Source organism: Mustela putorius, unplaced genomic scaffold (genome assembly GCF_011764305.1).
Source record: "Mustela putorius furo isolate JIRA1106 unplaced genomic scaffold, ASM1176430v1.1 tig00003859_pilon_pilon_pilon, whole genome shotgun sequence".
In the NCBI taxonomy this organism is placed as follows: domain Eukaryota; kingdom Metazoa; phylum Chordata; class Mammalia; order Carnivora; family Mustelidae; genus Mustela; species Mustela putorius.
In genome coordinates this window covers 977,910-999,983 of record NW_025422011.1, presented here as the reverse complement: position 1 = coordinate 999,983, position 22,074 = coordinate 977,910, and the positions used below count along the sequence as shown (strand labels likewise).

General features: G+C 41.6%; 1 protein-coding gene across 10 annotated transcripts in view; it reads right to left on the bottom strand.

Moving 5' to 3' along the window:
- AMBRA1 (autophagy and beclin 1 regulator 1) overlaps positions 1-22,074 on the bottom strand; it is a 177,187-nt gene that overhangs the window by 136,874 nt on the left and 18,239 nt on the right. For 6 of the 10 annotated variants that reach the window (XM_045065949.1, XM_045065946.1, XM_045065947.1 and 3 more), the window contains exons 2-7: positions 8,327-8,580; positions 7,899-7,957; positions 7,100-7,283; positions 6,325-6,497; positions 5,333-5,399; positions 3,311-4,764 (exon numbers count right to left, since the gene is read on the bottom strand). In XM_045065949.1, the coding sequence (XP_044921884.1) occupies positions 3,311-4,764; positions 5,333-5,399; positions 6,325-6,497; positions 7,100-7,283; positions 7,899-7,957; positions 8,327-8,461 (2,072 nt within the window). In that variant the 5' untranslated portion in view covers positions 8,462-8,580. The remainder of the gene's footprint in view (positions 1-3,310; positions 4,765-5,332; positions 5,400-6,324; positions 6,498-7,099; positions 7,284-7,898; positions 7,958-8,326; positions 8,581-22,074) is intronic. The other 4 variants (XM_004763135.3, XM_004763136.3, XM_045065948.1 and 1 more) reach the window with 2 other exon arrangements.

Genomic DNA, 22,074 nt, shown 5'->3' with positions numbered 1-22,074 from the left:
TAAATAAATAAAATCTTTAAAAAAAAAAAAAGATTTTATTTATTTATTTGAAGAAAGAGACAGCGAGAGAGAGAACACAAGCAGGGGCAGTGGGAGAGGGAGAAGCAGGCTTGCCACTAAGCAGGGAGCCCGATGCGGGACTCGATCCCTGGACCCTGGGATCATGACCTGAGCCGAAGGCAGATGCTTAACTGACTGAGCCACCCAGATGCCCCAGTTTCTGGGTTTAAACGGTCTACTTTTATTAAGAAGTGATTGAATTAAAATTTTAAAATGGGGCGCCTGGGTGACTCAGTGAGTTAAGCCGCTGCCATTGGCTCAGGTCATGATCTCAGGGTCCTGGGATCGAGTCCTGCATGGGGCTCTCTGCTCAGCAGGGAGCCTGCTTCCCTCTCTCTCTCTCTCTCTGCCTACTTGTGATCTCTCTCTGTCAAATAAATAAATAAGGGCGCCTGGGTGGCTCAGTGGGTTAAGCCGCTGCCTTCGGCTCAGGTCATGATCTCAGGGTCCTGGGATCGAGTCCCGCACGGGGCTCTCTGCTCGGCAGGGAGCCTGCTTCCCTCCCTCTCTCTCTCTGCCTGCCTCTCCATCTACTTGTGATTTCTCTCTGTCAAATAAATAAATAAAATCTTAAAAATAAATAAATAAAATCTTTTAAAAAAAAATTTAAAAATGTACATCTAGCTCCTCAGTTCACACTAGCCACATTTTGAATGCTTATTAGTCACATGTGGCCAATGCCTACCATACTGGACAACACAGATACAGAACACTTACATCACTATAGAACAGTTTATTGGATGGCATTGTTCTAGAGAAACATATTATTTTCAGATGAAATTTTATGTCTGGGTCTGGGGAGTCAACAGGGGATATAGACAAATGGAAGCCGGACAAATGTTAATAATTTTTAAAGTCAGATGAGAGATATATGAAAATTCACTTATTAAACTTTCTATTTTTATATGAAGATTATCATAATAAAAAACTAAATGAAACTAAAATTAGCAAAAACGTTTCACCGAAAAATGAGGTATCACACTAAGGAATATACCATGGTTGGCAGCTTGGAAAAATCTGTAGTCCTACAAACTAGAATTCAAATCCCCACTCAGCAACCTACTTCTGGATCTTTAACAAGAAACTCAACTTTTCTGAGCCTCACTTTCCTCAAATGTAAGATGAGACATCTGGGGCACCTGGGTGGCTCAGTGGGTTAAAGCCTCTGCCTTCAGCTCAGGTCATATCTCAGAGTCCTGGGATCAGGCCCCGAATCGGGGTCTCTGCTCAGTGGGGAGCCTGCTTCCCCCTCTCTCTCACTCTCTGCCCACCTGTGATCTTTGTCAAATAAATAATAAAATCTTTAAAAAAAAAATAAGATGAGACATTTAATATCTGCCTTGCAGAGTTATGGTGGAAATTAGAAATAACAAGTAAAAGATATAGTATCTAACACACAGTAGGGCCTCAGTAATTGGTATCTCTAATCATAATCAAACAGAGTTTACTTTAAACCACTCAGATATTTCTCAGACCACCACCAGAAGAGGTACTACTACAACAGAATGCACAAAGGCTAACAGACCAGAGGCCCACTGGTACTATGGAAACAGGTCCTGGGAGGCTTTTAGAGCAGTAACTAAAGACAGTTCTTTTACAACTACCTTTCATAAACCTTTTGCATGTCTGCTCTATGTCGGACACTGTGCTTGCTACCTTCCCACCTCTCTTGACAAAGAGCAGTAACAGTCCCAAGTTCCTAATATGGGCCATTATGCAAGGCAAAATATTACAAAGCTGGGAATTTAGGAGATGTTAACCCAGAACTAGTCCCTTATACTTAGTCTCAACTATAAGAGCATAGTAACAACCTCTATTATTTTGTCTATCTTTCATAGCCAACTAAGTGTCCTATCTTCCCCTTAGCAACAGCCTCTAGTAACCACCCAATAGCTTGCATTCAACATGTTCTTTCCTGTCTTAGAATGTGCTGGTCTCCTAAAATAAAAAGGTCTTTCCCTAATCCTACCCATCTTTCAAGACTTGATTTCGTACAGCCTTCTTTGATGATACTTCCCTTTCTCTGAAATGAAACTGCATTTAATCTCAGTACCGCACAGTGAAGCATTTGGGTCATCTACATTTTTTATATAATTGCATGTAAATAAGCCCTGCCTTTATAATAACACTCCCAGTGGGTAAAGACCAGGTATTATACTTCTTCCATATTCCCTACAGTGCCTAGCACAGTGCTGGAAAAACTGTAACCATTCAACAAATACTTATTAACTGGGTAACTCTCTAAAGCATCCTCCCAAAATAACAAGTACATTATGTGCACAATCCATATTCCCACCCTTGTTAGAAGCTTATGTCAGAAATTTCAGTTGCTTCAACAGAGGATGTAATGCAGAGCAATATGCTGTTTGGATCCAACAGGCATATTCTGGGAGTTGGTGATTACGCTAGATGTGACCTTTACAGAATTACAGAAAGAAGTCCCTAATAAATCAAGATAGATGCGCACACAGCCATACATGGAACATGTGGTGGGCGGTCAACTACACCCACTCTGTTTCTTCCATGGAAGAGTTGCCTGGGATGCTGATCTGAGTACGGAGAGGCCTTCCTTCTACAAATTATTCTTCTTCCTCACCTTGAGGTGAATGTCCATCTGGAAGATCTCCTCAAAGAATTTTTAACTAAGCAACTAATCTGCTATCCAAAAAAATATGTATCCCTAAAAAAATGGACTTTCCTTGACACACACACACACACACACACACACAAATTTTCTTTTCCCTTCTGTCAAGTTGCAGTGTTCCAAAAGATAAGGTTTAATAGGTGAACACAACTATCCAGAGAGACACGACTGAAAAAGAGCTAATATGCTAGTCTGTAGCACTCTGGGACATGTTCTTTTTTCACAATAACTAGTGCTCCACATACAATCCTCCAAGAAGGTCAAAAAGCAGGGCAGAGGAAGTCAATGGCTCTACCTCCTCCTGCACCTCTAACCTGAACTATATTCTTTTTTTTTCTTCTATATTCTCCTTTAAGGTGAAAGGTCTCACGGGCTTAGCCAGAAAAGGAGCTAGCAGAACCACGTGACTTATACTGTTAGACCCCATTCTATCTCTGCCACCAGAGCCAGATCTTCCAAGAAGATGCAATGGATATCAGGGAGACCAAAACCAGATGCACGGGTCCCAGACGCTCCAGATCCAGCCACAACATCTACAGGACTGAAGGAACAGACGTAAGGAGAAAAGCAAGGGATGTAGGAGAAGACAAGAAAGCACCTGCTTACCTCCTGAGTGAATCTTCCTCAGAGCTCTCCTCAGGCATATCCTGATGTAAGGCCTCCTGTGGTACAGTTCCAGATCTGCTAGACTGGGTATAAATTCTTTCCCAGTGGCCTGTCTCCTGGTTGAAGGCCACTCCCACAGTCCTCTCCTCCTGCGGACTAGCAGAGCTGCTCAACTCCAGCCTGCTGGAGCTGGGCGTTTGGCCCTCAGTCCGCTCAAGGGGTGGCAGCTGGCTGCCACTCGATGGCATGCCCTCGAAGGTGGTGGGGACCTGCCAGGACGAGCTGGCCTCGCTAGAGGAGTAGTTGGGTGTGGTTCTTTCCCAGCGCAGGGTGTCATTGTTGAAGGTCAGGAGATTGTGGCAAGCACGACAGCGGTTCAGGTGGCCACGGGACAGGTTGGAGTTGTTCTCACTACTGTGCGGGGTGGGCTGGTGGGAGGGGCCTGGCCTCTCGGATTCAATGTTGTTATTGAGCATTTCCTGGGCCTGTTGGGTCTGGGGGGCTTCTCCACTCAGGCTGTGGTCCAGCTCCTGAAGCCGGTCATACTCCAGAAAGAAGCGTCTCAGGTCACACTGAAGCTCATGGCGAATGCTGCCTGAGTTGTTTTGGCTGGAGCCACTTCCTCCATCTGACTCAGCTGCCAACCCTGAAGCTGGAAAACCCCTCCCTTCTGTGGCTGAAGTGTACACAGACGCTTGAGAGCCACCTTCCTGCTGTCTCAGCACAGACAGCAAACTCACCGAAGAGGCACTGGTCCTGGGTGGAGGCATGGATTCTGCCTCAGAGCGGGAGTTCAGACTGAGCACTGTCCGGGTCCACTCGGACCCTGTCAGCCCAGGAGCTATTTCTCGGTGATATCTAGAAGGGTGGCTGGACAAAGGGCCTCCCAAAGAGCGACGGGTGGGGCCCAGACTGAGGTTGCGGAGCGTGTTGCCGGCAGTGCTGCTCTGGACTGTACTGAAGGCAGACGGCCGGTTCAGGAGGCCCTGGTCCTGCTGCGCTGACGAGGCCTGCTCCGGGGGATGGAAGGGCTCGGTCTGTACAAAAGAAAAGGAAGGGGTAGTAGCCCTGGCAGAAGCAGGGGGGACACTGTCCTGGTGTGGCAAGAGGGAAGGAACTCGAGTGCCAGAGCAGCGGCTGCAAAGGCACAGGATCCCAAGGTGCTGGCAGCACTCAGCTGTGGGGTAACTGACCCGCTGTCGGAGCCGGATGTAAGCGGAAGTCCTGGGGCGCTCCGTGGAGGGCTGAGGGGGAGGCGGTGGGGGTGAGGGGGTAGCAGAATCTTGCACTGTGCTTTGCTCTCCCACCTGGATGCCAGAGGAGCGGGAGGACAGCATGTGCAGGAAATTGTGGAGGAGAGGCGTCCGGCGAACTGGCTGTGATTGCAGCAGGGCACGCTGACGGTAGTGGGATAACTCTGTTCCGTCTATGGGAATCTCTGGTTCGTCATCACCCTGCAACGTGGAGCGAGGTGGGGCAGGGGGAGAGCGAGGCAGTTAGGTAGAAACTCCAGGTAAATCAAGGAAAACTAACTACTGACTCTGACTACCATCCAAGGAAAACAGTCTTCATGAAGAGACAACAACCCTACCCTGAAGCACTGAGGACTAACTGGCTTCAGCTTCCAAATCATCATATGGAATTAAACTGTTCACTTCCAATTAGTGACACTTCTGAATGCGTACAGAGGGCAAACCGACACTTTTACAAAGTGCATCTCTCTGACACAGAGGCATTGAGGGAAGCAAAAATGTCAAGCAACCAGAGACACAAAAATGACAAGCTATCCAATACAGCCTGGTTACTTCTAATAAAGTGGTCACTTGGGGGTTTCAGAATTAATTCCCCTGTCAAGGCTATGGCTAGCACTTTGAATACACAGTCTGAAGCTAGTTCTCAATCTCGACTAGAAAAGAAACACTTGGGCATTACAAAGTACAAGTCCAATAAAATCAGAATTAGAGCACTAGTTTAGGAAAAAACTCCCAGTTTAGATGGAGTTGGAACTGCTGACTAACTTACCTGCTGATTAGAGGGGTTAACAATGGCTGTGAGTAAGTAGTGTCCGAGAGGATCAAATCTCACCAGACTGAAAACACAAAAAGAAAGACAGACATGCATAGATGTTAAATAAGAAGAGGAAGTCTGTGTTCAAATGTATGGCAATCACTACTGATAACTGCGGATTACCCAGGCATCCTCTTCATTCTAGGAACTTTCAAAACTCTTGAAGAAATCAAAATAATAGGGCTCATACTTCTTGTTATCTCCTCACACTTGCCAGAATAGGGGATTATGTATCACGAAGATAATTTCAAAAAGCACCTAGGCTTCTGTCCCAAGAAGCAGCTACATTAAGCACATGCTTGCTTATACTGAAGAGCCCAACAGAACAGTAAAGCACAGCACACTCCCATACCCTGCCACTGGGTTAGTCTGTTCTGCCCTCACAAAGCAGCTACACTGGCAAGAAGCAGAAGTTCTGGTGACAGTGAACAGTTTCAGCATCAAGTGATACAGCTGAGACTAGAAAATTTTCTTATATCCAACCGCAATACCAAGAGGACCAAAGAAAACCCATGCATCAGCTTTAATTCCAGCAATGTGTGTTTGCATTTTGAGGGCTAAATATCAATCAGCAGATCTGACACATAATTCATCTCCATTATCCAGTTTGATAAACGCAAATAACTGATTTAGCAACTTCCCACCAAACTAACCTCTACCTGAACACCATTCAGGTTTCCCAAAAGAGGGCCCTATCCCAAATCCAGACAGCTCTGAACGCAAAAGACATTCTAACAACCCTGGTCTACAAAGACCAGAAGATGAGACCAATCAGAAACAGCTAAAATGAACTACTGATTGGCCAGCAGCTTAAAAAGTAGGAGCTGTACACATAACCACCTGCTCTGAGCAGATATAACAAACTGCTTCCTCAAGGGACAGCAAGTGTAAATGTTCTTTGCCATGTTAGTCCTATGCCAGACATTGCTGGTGGCCAGAGCACTCACCGGACCCGTTCCATCTCGCTAGCTGTCTTCACGACAGCAAAGGGCTCTCGCCGACTCCAGTCCCAGAAGTGGATCTCGTTGGCAGTGGCAATCAACAGGAGCTGAGCCGTAGGGTGGAAAGCCAAAGAAGCAATGGCATTGTTGCTGTCTGTGAACCAGCTTTCACTGCCACCCTACAAATGAACCAATCCCAAATATTCTCAAGTTATAAACTGACAGCAGACTGGGATGTCAATTTCAAGAAAGGACCACTTAAGGTAAAATGACTACTTATAGGGCCTACTTTAAATACGTCCACTGTAAAATGTAGAAAATCAGTGATCTGGCAGAGTCGCCAATTTATCAGAAAATGATTACTGTCAGCTCAGTTCTCCAAGTCATCTGCAACCCAAAGCAATGAGCCTCCACATAGCCATGGTGCACAACAGCCCACTACTAAGTCATCAGGACAAGAAGCACATTGCTTTGGCGATCATGATCAGAACACAATACAATCCTTGCTCTAAAAAAAAAAAAAAAAAAAAAAAAAAAAAAAGGCATCTATCCTGAACATAATTTAGAACCTCCTGTACTATGCCACAATGGGCAGAATAGTTAAATGAGATATTCATCTTAGAATGGAGGAATATGGATTAGATTTCCCATTATTTAAGTGGGGAAGACCACCTCTTACTCAGATGTAGTCCTAAAAACCTGGCTAGTCTCTCCACCAGTTCAGAACTCAATGGTAAACAACTCTCTGCATTTAGAATACCAAAGAAATGGAAATACTTACATGCAAATCCCAAATTCTGACCTCCCCATCTAGGCAGCCAGAAGCAATAAGGCCTGAGATGGTAGGATGAAAAGTGACACACCATGGAGTACGGCGGTGTCCAATCAAAGAATGAACACACTTGCCAGTCTTCACCTCCGTAATATAGATATTATGGTTCACGTGGGTGGAGGCCAACAGAGTCCTAGGAAATCAAAGAGTAGGAAATGAATGTGAAGCATGTAGGAGGGTAACAAACTTTATCAGTTCTGGATAACTGGCTTTTGAGTATTCCTGTGGGTGGAGGCCAACAGAGTCCTAGGAAATCAAAGAGTAGGAAATGAATGTGAAGCATGTAGGAGGGTAACAAACTTTATCAGTTCTGGATAACTGGCTTTTGAGTATTCCTCACCCCAGCGTGGAAACACTAAACCCTAGGCATTATAAACAACAGAAGTATTCTGATCTTTAAAAGCTTTGGCTTCTCCACACTGTCCCCAAATGACACATGTCCCCTTCAGAGACTGTTTTTTTCCAGCAGAAAAATTATCATGCCATCAGTGGCCTGCATCACACTGCCAAAGGATTGTAATTGAGAAATTTTCTGAATTTGGAGGCTCAAGGTCCACTGTTTCCTTTGCTTATTCCTGTCATTTCTATGGTTAGCAACGCTCATCTACTTTCTATCCCCTTCTGATAACACTGGCAAAGTGCTGTTCATGCAAAGCTTCAAAGAGCCCTAGGGATGTTACCAAGCTAGACCAAATATACAGAAAGCAATGCTGTACCAAGTCTTAAGTTATAGATAAGTACTAGGTACCTGTCTGGGCTGAAGGCCAGTAAAAAGGTAGAGCGTGGACTATCCGGCAGTTCTACTCTCTGAAAAACAAACCAAGAAAAGTTAAAATACATTATTTATAAACTATGGCTCACTCGATCTCAAAAAGTACAATAACCACTGTAGAATAGTAGTCAGTATAAGCTAAAAAACTGGAGACAACGATCAAGCCACAAGTTGAGAGACAGAAATCCAAATTACCTTTAAGAAAAATGTCTAGCTCTAAAGGGAAAAGATTATTTCTAGCCCAAAAATTCTTCCAAATTTATTTTTAAAACTCCGTTAAGTTAGATGTCTCAATTCTCTCACACAAAATAATTATGCCTCAATTCTACATCATTAGCCCATTCTAAAACCCCATCTACAGTTACCCCTACAAATCCAATGTCAAAAATATCTGTTTTTCCTACCTTGCCCTCCCATTTCATCCACCGAGTTTTATCTTCCACTAGCTCCTGCAGAAGCCGCTGAGCTCCAAAGGCCCGAGTGCCCCGTTCTCGCCCCCAGAGTATCCGCACAGCATTCTTCTCTGGAACAACCTTCATGGTGCTCAGTAGCCACTGTCACACCAGGCACAGGAAGAGAAGGAGCGAGCAACTGCTCCACAAGCTGAAGCAGCTAAAATGAGGCCATTCAGGTCCTTGTAAGTTGTCTTCATGGAAATCTAAAGGATGAATATTAAAGTCAAAGAACATCTATTCTGCAATCAGAGAGGCTCCCCATTGCAAATGTGATTGAGATGGAAGAGGTTAAGTACTTTTTTTCATATTTAATGACACTCTCTCAGGAAGGACCCTTCTCCCAGACCTTTTCTTCCAAAAATATTTCATCCTTTTTTTCCCCAAGTTTTTTCTTAATTCTAGTTATCATATCTAACAAAATTACTTCATTCTTAAATTCCTTTCATATCCTCAGTAGCCCAGCCTTATATCTGAAGAATATATCATTCTCTAAGCAGTTAGTCTTACTATTTTATCAGGCAGGAAGAACTTTTGTTACTAATAAAGTCTAAAAACTTGTCAAGAACAAAACACAACACAGCACCTGCCCTCCCTTCTCACCATACTGCCTCCCTATCCCCCAACCCCCTCCTTATCACTTGGGCAGCCTCCAAGCCAAAGAACAGATAACTGATTTTAAAAGGCTGTAACCTGAGTTCTAGTTCTCTATCTCTTTTTTTTAAGTGGTGGTGGGAGAGGGGCAGAGGGAGAGAAGAATCTCAAGCAGACTCCATGCCCAACGCAGAGCCTGACATGGGGCTCGATCTCACAACCCTGAGATTATAACCTGCAGCGAAACCAAGAGTCAGATGCTTAACCAACTGAGCCACCCAGGGGCCCCAAGGTCTGGTTCTTATGCAGTCGCTTCAACTCTATCTCCTACCTAAACGCATGTGCATAAGGACTACTTTGAGGTATCTTTCTCACTCTCTTTTTCTCGTGTCCAGTGAAGTTCCGGAGTAGCAGAGAGGATGAAAAAGAAGGAAAAAAAAAATTAAATTCCTTTTTCTCATCCACCACAAGCCTTAAGAGCATAGTTCTATAGTTTATCACAAAACAAAAATTCAACTAAAACATCAACTAGCAGCAAAATACACACACATGCAACAATTAAAGAACTGTGGTTCCTCTATACAATGGAATATGCAACCCAGTAAAACGGCACTTCAGAAAAATACAAGTGAAATGTTATTCACTGTAGTTCGGTTTTAAAAAATTTCAAATGTGTAGAAAAGTCGAAAAAACAGTATAATAAACACACTATTTGCTACTTAGACTCAACTGTTAATATTTGGCCACATTTGCTTTATCCAGCTCTATGAACACAATATTATTTGTGTTGTTTTTTATTTTTTTCTGAACCATTTCATCAGGCTTCAAGATGCTTTAACCCTATACACCTCACTGTGCATCTGCTAAAGATAAGGACATTTGACTTCATAACCACAATACCAGTAAGTACAATGGGGACCAGTAAGTCCTCATTCAAATGTCCCCAACTATCTTAAAAAAATGTCTTTAGGGCGCCTGGGTGGCTCAGTGGGTTGAGCCGCTGCCTTCGGCTCAGGTCATGATCTCGGGGTCCTGGGATCGAGTCCCGCATCGGGCTCTCTGCTCAGCAGGGAGCCTGCTTCCCTCTCTCTCTCTGCCTGCCTGCCTCTCCATCTACTTGTGATTTCTCTCTGTCAAATAAATAAATAAAATAAAATCTTTAAAAAAAAAAAAAAATGTCTTTAATATTTGGCTTAAAAAAAAAAAAACAGAATCCAACCAAAAGTCAAGCAATGAATTTGGTTGTCATGTTTCTTTAGTCTCTTTTACTCTAAAATGGCCTCCAAGTTTTGCTTTGGTTGGTTTTATGTTTAGTTATTTACAAACAAGCTTTTTTTTTTTTTTTAAAGAGGGGGAGTAGCAGGGGGAGAGCATTTTCTTTTTTTAAAGATTTTATTTATTTATTTGATAGAGAGCACGAGTAGTAGGGAAAGCAGCATGCAAAGGGAGAAACAGGCTCCTTGCTAACCAGGAAGCCCAACACAGGGGCTCCATCCCAGCACTGAGGGCTTCTTACCTGAGCGAAAGGCAGATGCCCAATGACTAAGCCTCCCAGGTGCCCCAAGACAGAGAGAATCTTTTTTTTTTTTAATTATTTTTATTAATATATAATGTATTATTTGCCCCAGGGGTACAGGTCTGTGAATCATCAGGCTCACACATTTCACAGCACTTACCACAGCACATTCCCCAAGACACAGAGAATCTTTTTTTTTTTTTTTTTAAAGATTTTATTTGTTTATTTGACAGACAGAGATCACAAGTAGACAGAGAGGCAGGCAGAGAGAGAGAGAGGAAAGCAGGCTCCCTGCTGAGCAGAGAGCCCGATGTGGGACTCGATCCCAGGACCCTGGGATTATGACCTGAGCTGAAGGCAGCGGCCTAAACCACTGAGCCACCCAAGCGCCCTGAAGACAGAGAATCTTAAGCAGGCTCCACCCTCATCTCAGAACCCAACATACAAGGCTCAATCCTACGACCCTGAGATCATAACCTGAGCTGATATCATGAGTCACCCAGGTACCCCGAACACAAGCTTTTTTGAAGTCAAGGACAGGTGACTTGGGGAATGTCTTACATCTTAGTTTTGTCTGTTTGTTTCTTCACAGTGCCATTTAGGTTACCTCTCTATCCCTTACATTTCCTATAAACGGAAGGCTAGATCTAAAACACTGATTAGATTTAGGCTGAGAGTTTCTGGCAAGAATGCCTTACAGGTGATGCTATGTATGTACCTCCTGATGCAGCACAGCAGGTGGCCTATATTCTCAGGCTGTTCCACTTAGCGCAACTTGGAAAATTATGTGATCATTTGGAAAAATATGACTACTTGGTTGAGTCTGTAACTGAAAAAGCTCTCTTTATAAAGGTATAGTCCCTCCTCCCTTTATAATTAGCAATCTTTGGCTAATATTTGGCATCAAGTGAATATCCTGCTCCTTCTCAACTTTTTGCTTGATAGTTTAGCAGTCACTGATGACTCCTTGAACTATCAGGGTCTGAAATAATGTTGATTTTTCTAATTCCATCATTACTTCTACATTTATTAGCTGGCATTTCTTTTGAAAGAACTTTGCCTTAAAAAATTTAGCAGATTAAGTGGGGTTCCCCCCCCCTTTAATTACTGACTTCTGTCTTACTGTTTGTAACAGCAAAAACTGGGGACAACACAAGTGCCTATGTAAAAAGGGGACAAGATGACTAATCTATGGTAAGCAAGATTCTCTGGGTACTGATAACAAGAGGTCTCCAAGATAAAATATTGTGAAGAGAGGGGAAAAGCAAGGTACAGAGCACTATGTATAGTAATGCTATCTTTTGAGTAAGAAAAGAAATTAAATGGTCACTCATTAGGGACTGAAGGGACAAGATGAATGGAGACAAAGATGGAAGCAAGACTTCTCAAATATTTTCATTTTGTGTCTTTTTTATTTTTGAAATATATCACCTATGCAAAATCTATTTTAAAAATACTTAATGATATGAGGGGCGCCTGGGTGGCTCAGTGGGTTAAAGCCTCTGCCTTTGGCTCAGGTCATGATCCCAGTGTCCTGGGATCGAGCCCCGCATCGGTCTCTCTGCTCAGCAGGGAGCCTGCTTCCTCCTCTCTGCTTGCCTCTCTGCCTATTTGTAGTTTCTGTCTGTCAAATAAATAAATAAAATCTTTAAAAATATATATATATATAAATAGATAGATAGATAATTTAATGATGTGAAAAAATACCTGGTAAGTGAAAAAAGCAGAATACCAAAATTACATTTACAGTATGATCCCAATTTTGTAAAATATATATGTATGTATATATATATATATGTACATATAAAAGTCAAGCATATATATATGTACATGTACATATATATGTATATGTATATGTGTGTACATATACATGTACATGTATATGGATATGTATGTGTATATATCTTGGAAAATAATGATACAAAAGAAATATAAATACTAACCATGGTTGTCTTTAGCTGGTGGGTCTATAAGTGATTTAATAATTAGAAGAGGCAATGTTCTTTTCACTTTTTAAATTTAAAAAGTAATAAATGGGGGCACCTGAGTGGCTCAGTGGGTTAAAGCCTCTGCTTTCCACTCAGGTCATGATCCCAGGGTCCTGGGAGAGAGCCCTGCATCAGACTCTCTGCTCAGCAGGGAGCTTGCTTCCCTTCCTCTCTCTCTGCCTCACTCTCTGCCTACTTGTGATCTCTGTCAAATAAATAGATAAAATCTTATAAAAAAAATAAAAAGTAATAAATCCTTACTGTAAAAAGTGAAACAACAATGGGCTCTTTACATTTCACAAATGGCTGCAATCTAAAAAGTATACAACTAGATGTATCCAAATATAGACAGAAGAAAAAATATTTATAGCCTGTGCTGAAAGGAGTTTTCTCCCTGGCATATTAAAATGTAGAAAGTCAGAAAGAGTCTACAGAAAGACACAACTCCAAGTTCCTAGACACATACATCACAGTTCCCTAATGAGTGATGAAGGAACCAACTCAAGTCTGTATCCTCATGGTACAGCTCTCATCCCTCATTAGCACATGGAATAAATATGTACACACTGACAATGTCAACATGGTGTAGGCCAACCATCTGAAGCACTTAAGGACAAAATAACTAGAAGGAAATAATCTACTTGGTGACCCTGACAATTCATGGCTTAGCAACAAAAGTCTGGAAGTCAAACTGCCACATAGCTGAATAATTACTAACCAGGAAGGTGCCAGCAATACAGTTCCCATTAGTTCACTTTAACCCTTTATTGAGTCTAATTTGCTTTTTGAGTCCATAATTCTTTTACCTAATACAGAGAAGTTCAGAAGAAATGAGTTTTGAGGGTCGCTTAAGAGTGTGACATAAGGGGTGCCTGGGTGGCTCAGTGGGTTAAGCCGCTGCCTTCGGTTCGGGTCATGATCTCAGGGTCCTGGGATCGAGTCCCGCATCGGGCTCTCTGCTCAGCAGGGAGCCTGCTTTCCTCTCTCTCTCTCTGCCTGCCTCTCTGTCTACTTGTGGTCTCTGTCAAATAAATAAAATCTTAAAAAAAAAAAAGTGTGATATAAAAGTACTATCAGAGAAATATATTTATAATTTATAATTTTTTAAATTTTATTTATGTATAATCTTATAAAATGTGGTGAAAACAGCAGCAGTCCAATTCATTAAAAAAAAAAAAAATCTGACCTGACCTGTGTAACTCAAGAGGAAGGAAATACAGGTCACAAAATCATATGATTCAGAGAACTGTGATACAACCTAAAGTTCCTAAAGGAACTGGAAGAGGAAAGAGCTGCTACAAGTATCAGTTACCAAGAAAACTAAAAACCTCAAGCTCAGGCTTACCAAAGAGCTTGTCTATCAATTCCCAAGGACCTAAACACACTAAACGTTCCAATGAGAAAGTTGGACTGATACCAGGAAGTCATAGGGTCTAAAACATTCACAGGCTTTCTTTTGTCCGAAGAAAAATATTTGCTCTGTTTCTTTAAAAGGATAAGGGACTTCCACTCCTCACAGCTACCTGAGAGGAGATTCTACTTTATTCTCTCCAAGGAACAAAAAGAGCTAAATCAGACTGAAGTCAGACAGGCCGGTTGCTGAGGAGGAAGTGCCAGTCAAGTGTGTTTTTCATTCCTCTTTTAAAAAAGGAGGAAGAAACAAGTTTCCCAATCTGTCCCTTAAAGCAGACTGAGACAAAGGGTGCCAAGAATAGTCTTTGTGATGCCATTACACAGTCGCCAGAATCAATTCTTGGTCACCAAGCCTATGCAAGTCAAGGAGAACCGGAAGGACACAAGTGAGGTGTGTACACAAAACAAATGCCCCTTTCCACATGCCCCTCCCCCTGCCATAACATGACTGACCGCTCTAAAAAAATGGGAAAATAAACCACCTTTAAAGACTTTCTCTTCTTAATTTTAGGTCATAATTGTATTTAACAACTACTAATAAAAATCACCTAGAGAGTATGCCACTCGTTCTCGGGAACGAGAAGTTAGATTCACAGGTTCCCCTAGCAAATTTGATCATCTAATGCCAGGAACTTTTTACTCCACCTTCTCCCTAGAGGACTTCAAGCATGTTAATTTCTTTGAGACTTGGTTTCCTTCTTTGTAAAACAGGAATGGCAATATATACTTATCAGGTTCCTGTGAGGCTCCAAAAGCAAAAGAATGGTAGAGTGTCAACATTGTCGCTGTTACTGTTGTCATTAGTACTGAATCCTCTTTGGGGTTCACTATGGTCTCCTTCACCAAACAATACAGCCAACAAAAACCCCAGAGACACAAGATGCTAACAACTCCCAAGAGTGGCAGACTTTTCTAAGAGACATTTCAAAGGCTATTACCAGACAACAAAGTAAAAAATACTCAGGAAAATAAAGTATATCTCTGTGGCAAAAATAATTAAATGCGGGGCACCTGGGTGGCTCAGTCAGTTAAGCATCTGGATTTTGGCTCAGGTCATGATCTCATGGGTCAAGAGATAGAGCCTTGCATTGGGCTCTGTGCTGGCTATGGAATTTGCTTAAGATTCTCTCTCTCTTTCTCTCTCTCTCTCCCTCCCTCCCCCTCCCTCTCCCTTTCTCTCACTCTCTAAATAATAAAAATAATATAAAATGAGATCTGAGGGGCGCCTGGGTGGCTCAGTGGGTTAAAGCCTCTGCCTTCAGCCCAGGTCATGATCCCAGGGTCCTGGGATCGAGCCCCGCATCGGGCTCTCTGCTCAGCAGGGAGCCTGCTTCCTCATCTCTCTGCCTATTTCTCTGCCTACTTGTGATCTCTGTTAAATAAATAAATAAAATCTTTAAAAAAAAAAAAAATGAGATCTGAGCTACCTCTCCATAAGTAAAATGAATTAAAAAGCAGAACCAATAGGGACGCCTAGGTGGCTCAGTCGGTTGGTTAGGAATCTGCCTTCAGCTTAGGTCATGATCCCAGGGTCCTAGGATTGAGTCCTACATTGGGCTCCTTGCTCAGTGAGGAACCTGCTTCTCCCTCTGTCTGCTGCTCTCCCTGCCTGTTCTCTCTCTCTCTGATAAATAAGTAAATAAAATCTTTAAAAACAAAAACAGAACCAACAATTTAGAACTCTATCTGCAACCTGGCTGATAATTCAGATCCCAAGTCCTCCCTTCCAATTGCATACCACGGGTGTGAATCAGAAAACTATTAGATCTGGAATGAACTGTTAAAATGGAGTATAAACCCCTCATTTCTTTGAGTAACTGCATCCCTCTCCACTGCACTAACCATGTAGGAAGTCTAAGAGTCAGATCAATTATGTAATACAACATATATTTCATAACACAGAGGATTCATCCCAAGGTTAACTCTTTAAAAGAAAAAAAAAATAGTTCTTTAAATACTAAATCTAGGATTACTTGCATAAGTAAAGCTCTCCCAACAACTGGAAAATAAGCGACAGAATGTCAAGCCATTAATTAGAGGCCTAAAAGTAGCCCAGTACTCTTCAGAAACTCCATGTGGGTGGAAATACACACCGTTTTCTACAATTGGCAGCTTTGTTTTCATTAACAGCACTTTTTACAAAACATTTTAGGACACTTCAAATTACACTATATAGGAGCCAAGTCCACAATGTGAGCACCACAGTGAGCAACCAGACCTGCCTCCGTACAGCTCTTGCCTACCTCCTAGATGAGACTGAGTTTAGAGGTGGGCAAAGAATCTGGGGCAAGGCAACACAAATCTAGACCAGAGAGACACAGGGAACACATCCTGAAGGCAAACACACCTGGAAGCAGGAAAACATCAACTACTACCTGAATTGCGTATGTGCTGTGTATGGACTTCTAAAAGCTATCCTAGAATATGCCAAAGTGATAACTATGGTTAAATCTAGGTAGAGAAATATTTTTTATCCATAATTTCTAGGTAAGAGATAACACTGTATAGTGGTATACAGACCCTAAAATCAGACTGGCCGAATGAATCCCAGCTCTGTTATTTTCTTGGTAAAAGAAGGTTTCTTGGTTTCTTGGAAGAGTTACCTAACCTCCCTACACTTCAATTTCCTCACCATAAAATGTGACCACGGATGGTATGTATATGACAGGGATGCCAGGAGGATTAAAAGATTTACTAAATGAAAAGTACTCACTATTCTAGAATCCCAATGCTTATACTGGAATAATTTCATTCTGTAATGAAGAATTAAAATTAAAATAGCAGTAAGAGGGGCGCCTGGGTGGCTCAGTGGGTTAAAGCCTCTGCCTTCGGCTCAGGTCGTGATCCCAGAGTCCTGGGATAGAGCCCTGCATCAGGCTCTCTGCTCAGCAGGGAGCCTGCTTCCACCTCTCTCTCTCTGCCTGCCTCTCTGCCTGCTTCCAATCTCTGCCTGTCAAATAAATAAATAAATAATCTTTTTAAAAAAATCTGAGTATTGACATCTTTAAAAAAATAAAGCCACAAGGTAATGGTTAAAAAAATAATACCTAACACTTTCATGGGGCTTTTCATGTCCCAGGCACTGTTCATAGCACTTTGCATAAAGTAACTAATTTACAATCCTCAGGGCCTCTCCATCAGGGTTCATGAGGTCCCCAAGGAACAAGTCACACAGTCAGTAGTGCATTCAGGATTCAAACCCAGGCAGTTTGGCTCCAGAATCTGGATACTTAATTACTACAGAAAGCTCCAGAGTGCCTGACTGAGATACAACCTCCTATTCAGTCTCTCTTCTATGCCATTTACTAGCCTCACATGTATTTGGTCATCAATAAATGTTTCACTGTCTTACAATATATCAACTGGAAATCTGCTTGCCTTATATTTGTAATGTTCATGTCCTCAAAGGAGAAGAAATGAAAGAATGACATTAAGGAAAAATGAAAAAAATGTTTTCACTTCTTCCTTTACAGCAATACATAGTTTTTAAGAGAAAAAAGGACTATAAACTCTTTGACCAGAAATAACTCTGAATTTGATAAAGTACCATATGAGACTATATCATGAAATTCAGCTACTATGTATTTACCCTACAAAATTACAAACTCCATCGAAATAAGGAAAATTACTTCTCAACAGGAAATAGAGATAGATGCCACAATACACTGACTTTTGTCTGGCTGCTAGGAGAGACCACAGATCTTGAAAAACTTAATCTAACAGAAGATGTAATTGTGCGTACTCTGTCAAACCTGTGCATACTCTTTTGTCAAACATGGACTACAACATAAACACATCTCAGAACAGAAAGGGACTCTTACACGTACAGTCTCGTGCCAATCCTTTCTCATCCACGGGTAAGTGCTAGTGACCTCCCTGCGTCACCAGAATTAGTTCCAAGAGGCCTGTCACTAACTTAGTTTACCATCCTATGCTAGATTCTCTCCAAAGACAGTTGCCATCAATTCCTTCCTACCCTACTCCCATACTGCCCCACCCATTGAGAGAGAACATATTTCTCACCCCATGAATACAGGCTGACCTAGGGACTTATTTTGACCACAAAATGTGGCTAAAGGGATTTGTCAATTCCAGGCCTGGCAGCTTCATATTTGAAAGACCGCATGTTTAAAATGAAGTACAGAGGCAGTGGATATTCTGAGAGCAGGGATGAAATATGAGATATTATATCTTTCAGGCCTCAAAGTGCCAGATATAAAAGTGATGTGAATTAATGGGTAAAGATAAGACAAGAGATAAGAAGCTTCAATGACTGATTTGTACCACTGAGTTGTTATGTAATCTTTTACAAATCACACTGGTGCTGAATTTCATCTTTCTCCATGTACAAACTGAAAGTAATAACACCCTTTTTGTACCTTAAAGGAATAATGTCCTTGGAGTATAATTAGAAGAAAAGGGCTACAAAAAATCCAAGGCAGGTACTACTTGTGGAAGTAAAAGCCAAGTTGAGAACCAAAAATAAGGACAGTACACAACAAATGGTAGTTTGCACAAAGAAGTCTGGCACCCAGAGTGCAAAGGAAATGACAGGAGCCACAAAGCAGAATCAGAGAGTACCTTTAATTAATCACCTGGGGGCACCTGGGTGGCTCAGTGCGTTAAGCCTCTGCCTTCCCATCGGGTCATGATCTCAGGGTCGTGGGATCAAGCCCAGCATCAGGCTCTCTGCTCAGCGAGAGCCTGCTTCCCTTCCTCTCTCTCTGCCTGCCTCTCTGCCTACTTGTAATCTCTGTCTGTCAAATAAATAAATAAAATCTTTAAAAATAATAATAATAGGGACGCCTGGGTGGCTCAGTTCGTTAAGCAGCTGCCTTCGGCTCAGGTCATGATCCCAGCATCCTGGGATCGAGTCCCACATTGGGCTTCTTGCTCGGCAGGGAGCCTGCTTCTCCCTCTGCCTCTGTCATTCTGTCTGCCTGTGTTTGCTCTCTCTCTCCCTCTCTTTCTCTCCTCTCTCTTTCTCTGACAAATAAATAAAATCTTAAAAAAAAAAGATTTAAAAATAATAATAATAATAATCAATCACCTGACAAACTGGAAGCAATAATTTGAGAGAATCAAAACGAGTACAATCGAGATTATACACAGACCCTTTATAAGAAGCCAAAGGCCCAGAAATAAAATGCTATTAGACAGAATCTATATTCCCCACTGCAGATATGCACAACATTTATGTTCAGAATTTACAAATACTCCAAAATACAATTGTCTCCATCTAAAAAGTCAGGCTAAGAGGTAATAATGAAGCAAGTACCTGGTACAAAGCTGGTCAGCCTAAGTTTATCAAGAGGTAAGTAAGAAATATGACCTCTTTTTTGTTCTCATACCCACCATCACCCCCAATGTTTTTCATATAACTCAGAATGAGTCATACCTCTACAGTGTGTATCACAAATAAGCTAACAGCTTTACAAAATGCTTTGAAGACACAAAACTAAATAAATTCTATTTATTGTTATTACAATAAGGAAGAAGAAGAAACACTAGATTTTCTGTTACAAATATTGCTTACTAGGGCTTCCTAAAGTAATTCATAATGATGTAACTTAATGCCTGAAACACAGCAGTCTGTACTCAAACACAAAGCGTGATCAAAACTGGAAACAGAAAGCCACAGGTCCCAAATTTGAGTCTGACAATCATTCTTATAGCCACTTACCTCAGAAGGATAACAACAACAACAAAAAAAAAAAAGACGAAGTTTTATCTGCAAACCATTCTGGGGAAGGCATCCACTGAGAACACAAGAACCCTGGAAACACAAGAAGAACAGGAGGAAACCACAGAACCAAGAAGAAAGTAAAGCTCAATTTCTGAGTCCCAAACTATCAACAGAATTAAGAAGCCAGCAAGGCTACTCTTAAATGCACAATAAGGCAAAGAGATCTTCCATTAGTAAGCAAATTAAAAAAAAAAAAAAAGAAGAAGAAGAAGAAGTAGCTTTTGATAGAAGAAATTTCACAGAGGCAGAAACAGCTTAACTCCAGAACTGGGAATTGACCCCAGCTGCCTCAGGCAAACATGCCTAATGACTCTGGCAAAAACATACCTTTCCTCCACCAACATTAGGAGGTTGAAGTAGAGCCAACTGCAAATCATGAAGGATGGCACCTTTCTGTTTTCTGCATAGTCTTTGGGAAAAAGAAGACTGTAACTCTTCCCAGTAGTACCACACTGCCCCCAGATACTCCTGGAAGCCCCTGGAGCCACAGCAACAGTAATGTAAAATGCTGAGAGAACATTCACCCAAGAATCCTCCCAGGCCCCAGGACAGATGAGATTACTGAGATTATTGAGATGAGATTATTTAAGAAAAATAAAACCTGGAAGAGGCTAGGAAATGCATCTAGGTTTGCAAGATGAGTCGGTAGACAAAGCAGGACTTGAATTCAGGCTTTTTCTTTAGATAGCATCAGAACTGAGCTTGACTCCCGGTCCTTGGCTCAGCAGATGCCATGTTCAGTGTTCTCCAATGTTAGAGTCAGCCCAGGTCAGGGTTCTTGGCTGACTAGAATAGGGAAAGAAAAAATTTCCCTCCAGGCTTCAGGAAAAGACGAAGTCAAATTATTAAATGTAGAGCCCTTAAGCTAAACGGTCCGGCTGCTTGTCCATCTTGCCAATCACATCTCTCAGCCAATCAAAATAAGTCACTGGATTTAAGAACCTAGCCATTTTAAGCTTTGATTGGAACCTGGATTCCATTTCCCCAACTTTCCAAATAAAAAACACTTAATAGGAGGAGAAGGATACAAAAGTAATGATAGCCAAGAAACATTTATTGAACATCTATGTACTCAGCACTATTCTAGGCACTGAGAATACTATGGTGAACAAGAACATTCCCACCCGCAGGAAGCTTATGTGATTATGTAATTAAAAATTGAGGATACTTTCTGGGTACCTGGGTGGCTCGGTTGGTTGGGCATCTGGTTCCTGATTTCGGCTCAGGTCATGATCTCAGGATCCTGGGATTAAGCCCCATGCTCAACAAGGAGTCTGCTTAAGGATACTCCCTCCCTCTCCCTCTATCCCTCCCCACTCCCCTCCTCTCCTTCTCTCTCTTTCAAATAAATTAATAAATCTTAAAAAAAAAATTGAGGATATTTTCATGCTAGGAAGAGAATATGAAAAGTAATATCTTTGGGGGGAACAGATTAAATGAAGGAAATCAATAGCTGAGAATCACTTTCCATTTTCCTATGAATGGACCTGAGAAAATATAAATAAGTCAGGAGAAATTTTTAAATATTTTCATATAAATGAATACTATAGTAATATAATCCAACATTACTTCCTATATGACTAAATTTGAAGGCATCCTTACCTCAAAAGTAAACAGTGGCCATTTTTTTTAAGATTTTATTTTTTAAAAGATTGTATTTATTTATTTGAGAGAACAAGCGCACAAGTGGGGGTAAGAGACAGAGAGGGAGATAAGCAGACTCCCTGGCTGAGCAGGGAGCCCAAAACTGGGCTTGATTCCAGGATCCTGGGATCATGACCTGAGCTGAAGACAGATATCCCAAAAGTAAACAGTGATCTTAAAGCCTTGTTAACTACGTGGCAGAAAAATCCCTTTATTGAATTATTGCCAGCTGATAAACACAAGTGGCAGAATATAACATATATTTAAAGCAATACTTTTATGTAACATTCACTGAACACTTGCTATACACCCGGCAGTGCTACCCACTTTTCCATACATCATCTTGTTTATTTCTCACAATAACACTATGAAGATAGGTACTATCATTATCCCCATTTCACAAATCACAAAACTGAGGCTTAGAGAGGTTAAATGATTTGTCCATATGGAAGATTAAAAATCAAATCAGTGGCCAAAGTCCATGCTCTCGCACAGTACACACTGCTTCTATAGAATAAACACTAAACCTCAGATACAGAAAAAATTCCTTTTTGTGTCCTCACATCTAGAAGGTCATAATTATAAACAGTTGATTCAGAAGAGAGAGCGAGAATGAATAAATTCAACTGAATCTGAGTCAGAACACAGTGACTCATGCTATACCCTTAGGCAAATTCCAGGATATCCGTGCCTCAATCTCCCTATCCATAAAAGGGGCTAACCTCACCAGAGCTAACCATTACTTGCCTCATGGAGGTCTGTTAATTAGTATTTATAAACTTAAATTAAACTTTTTATT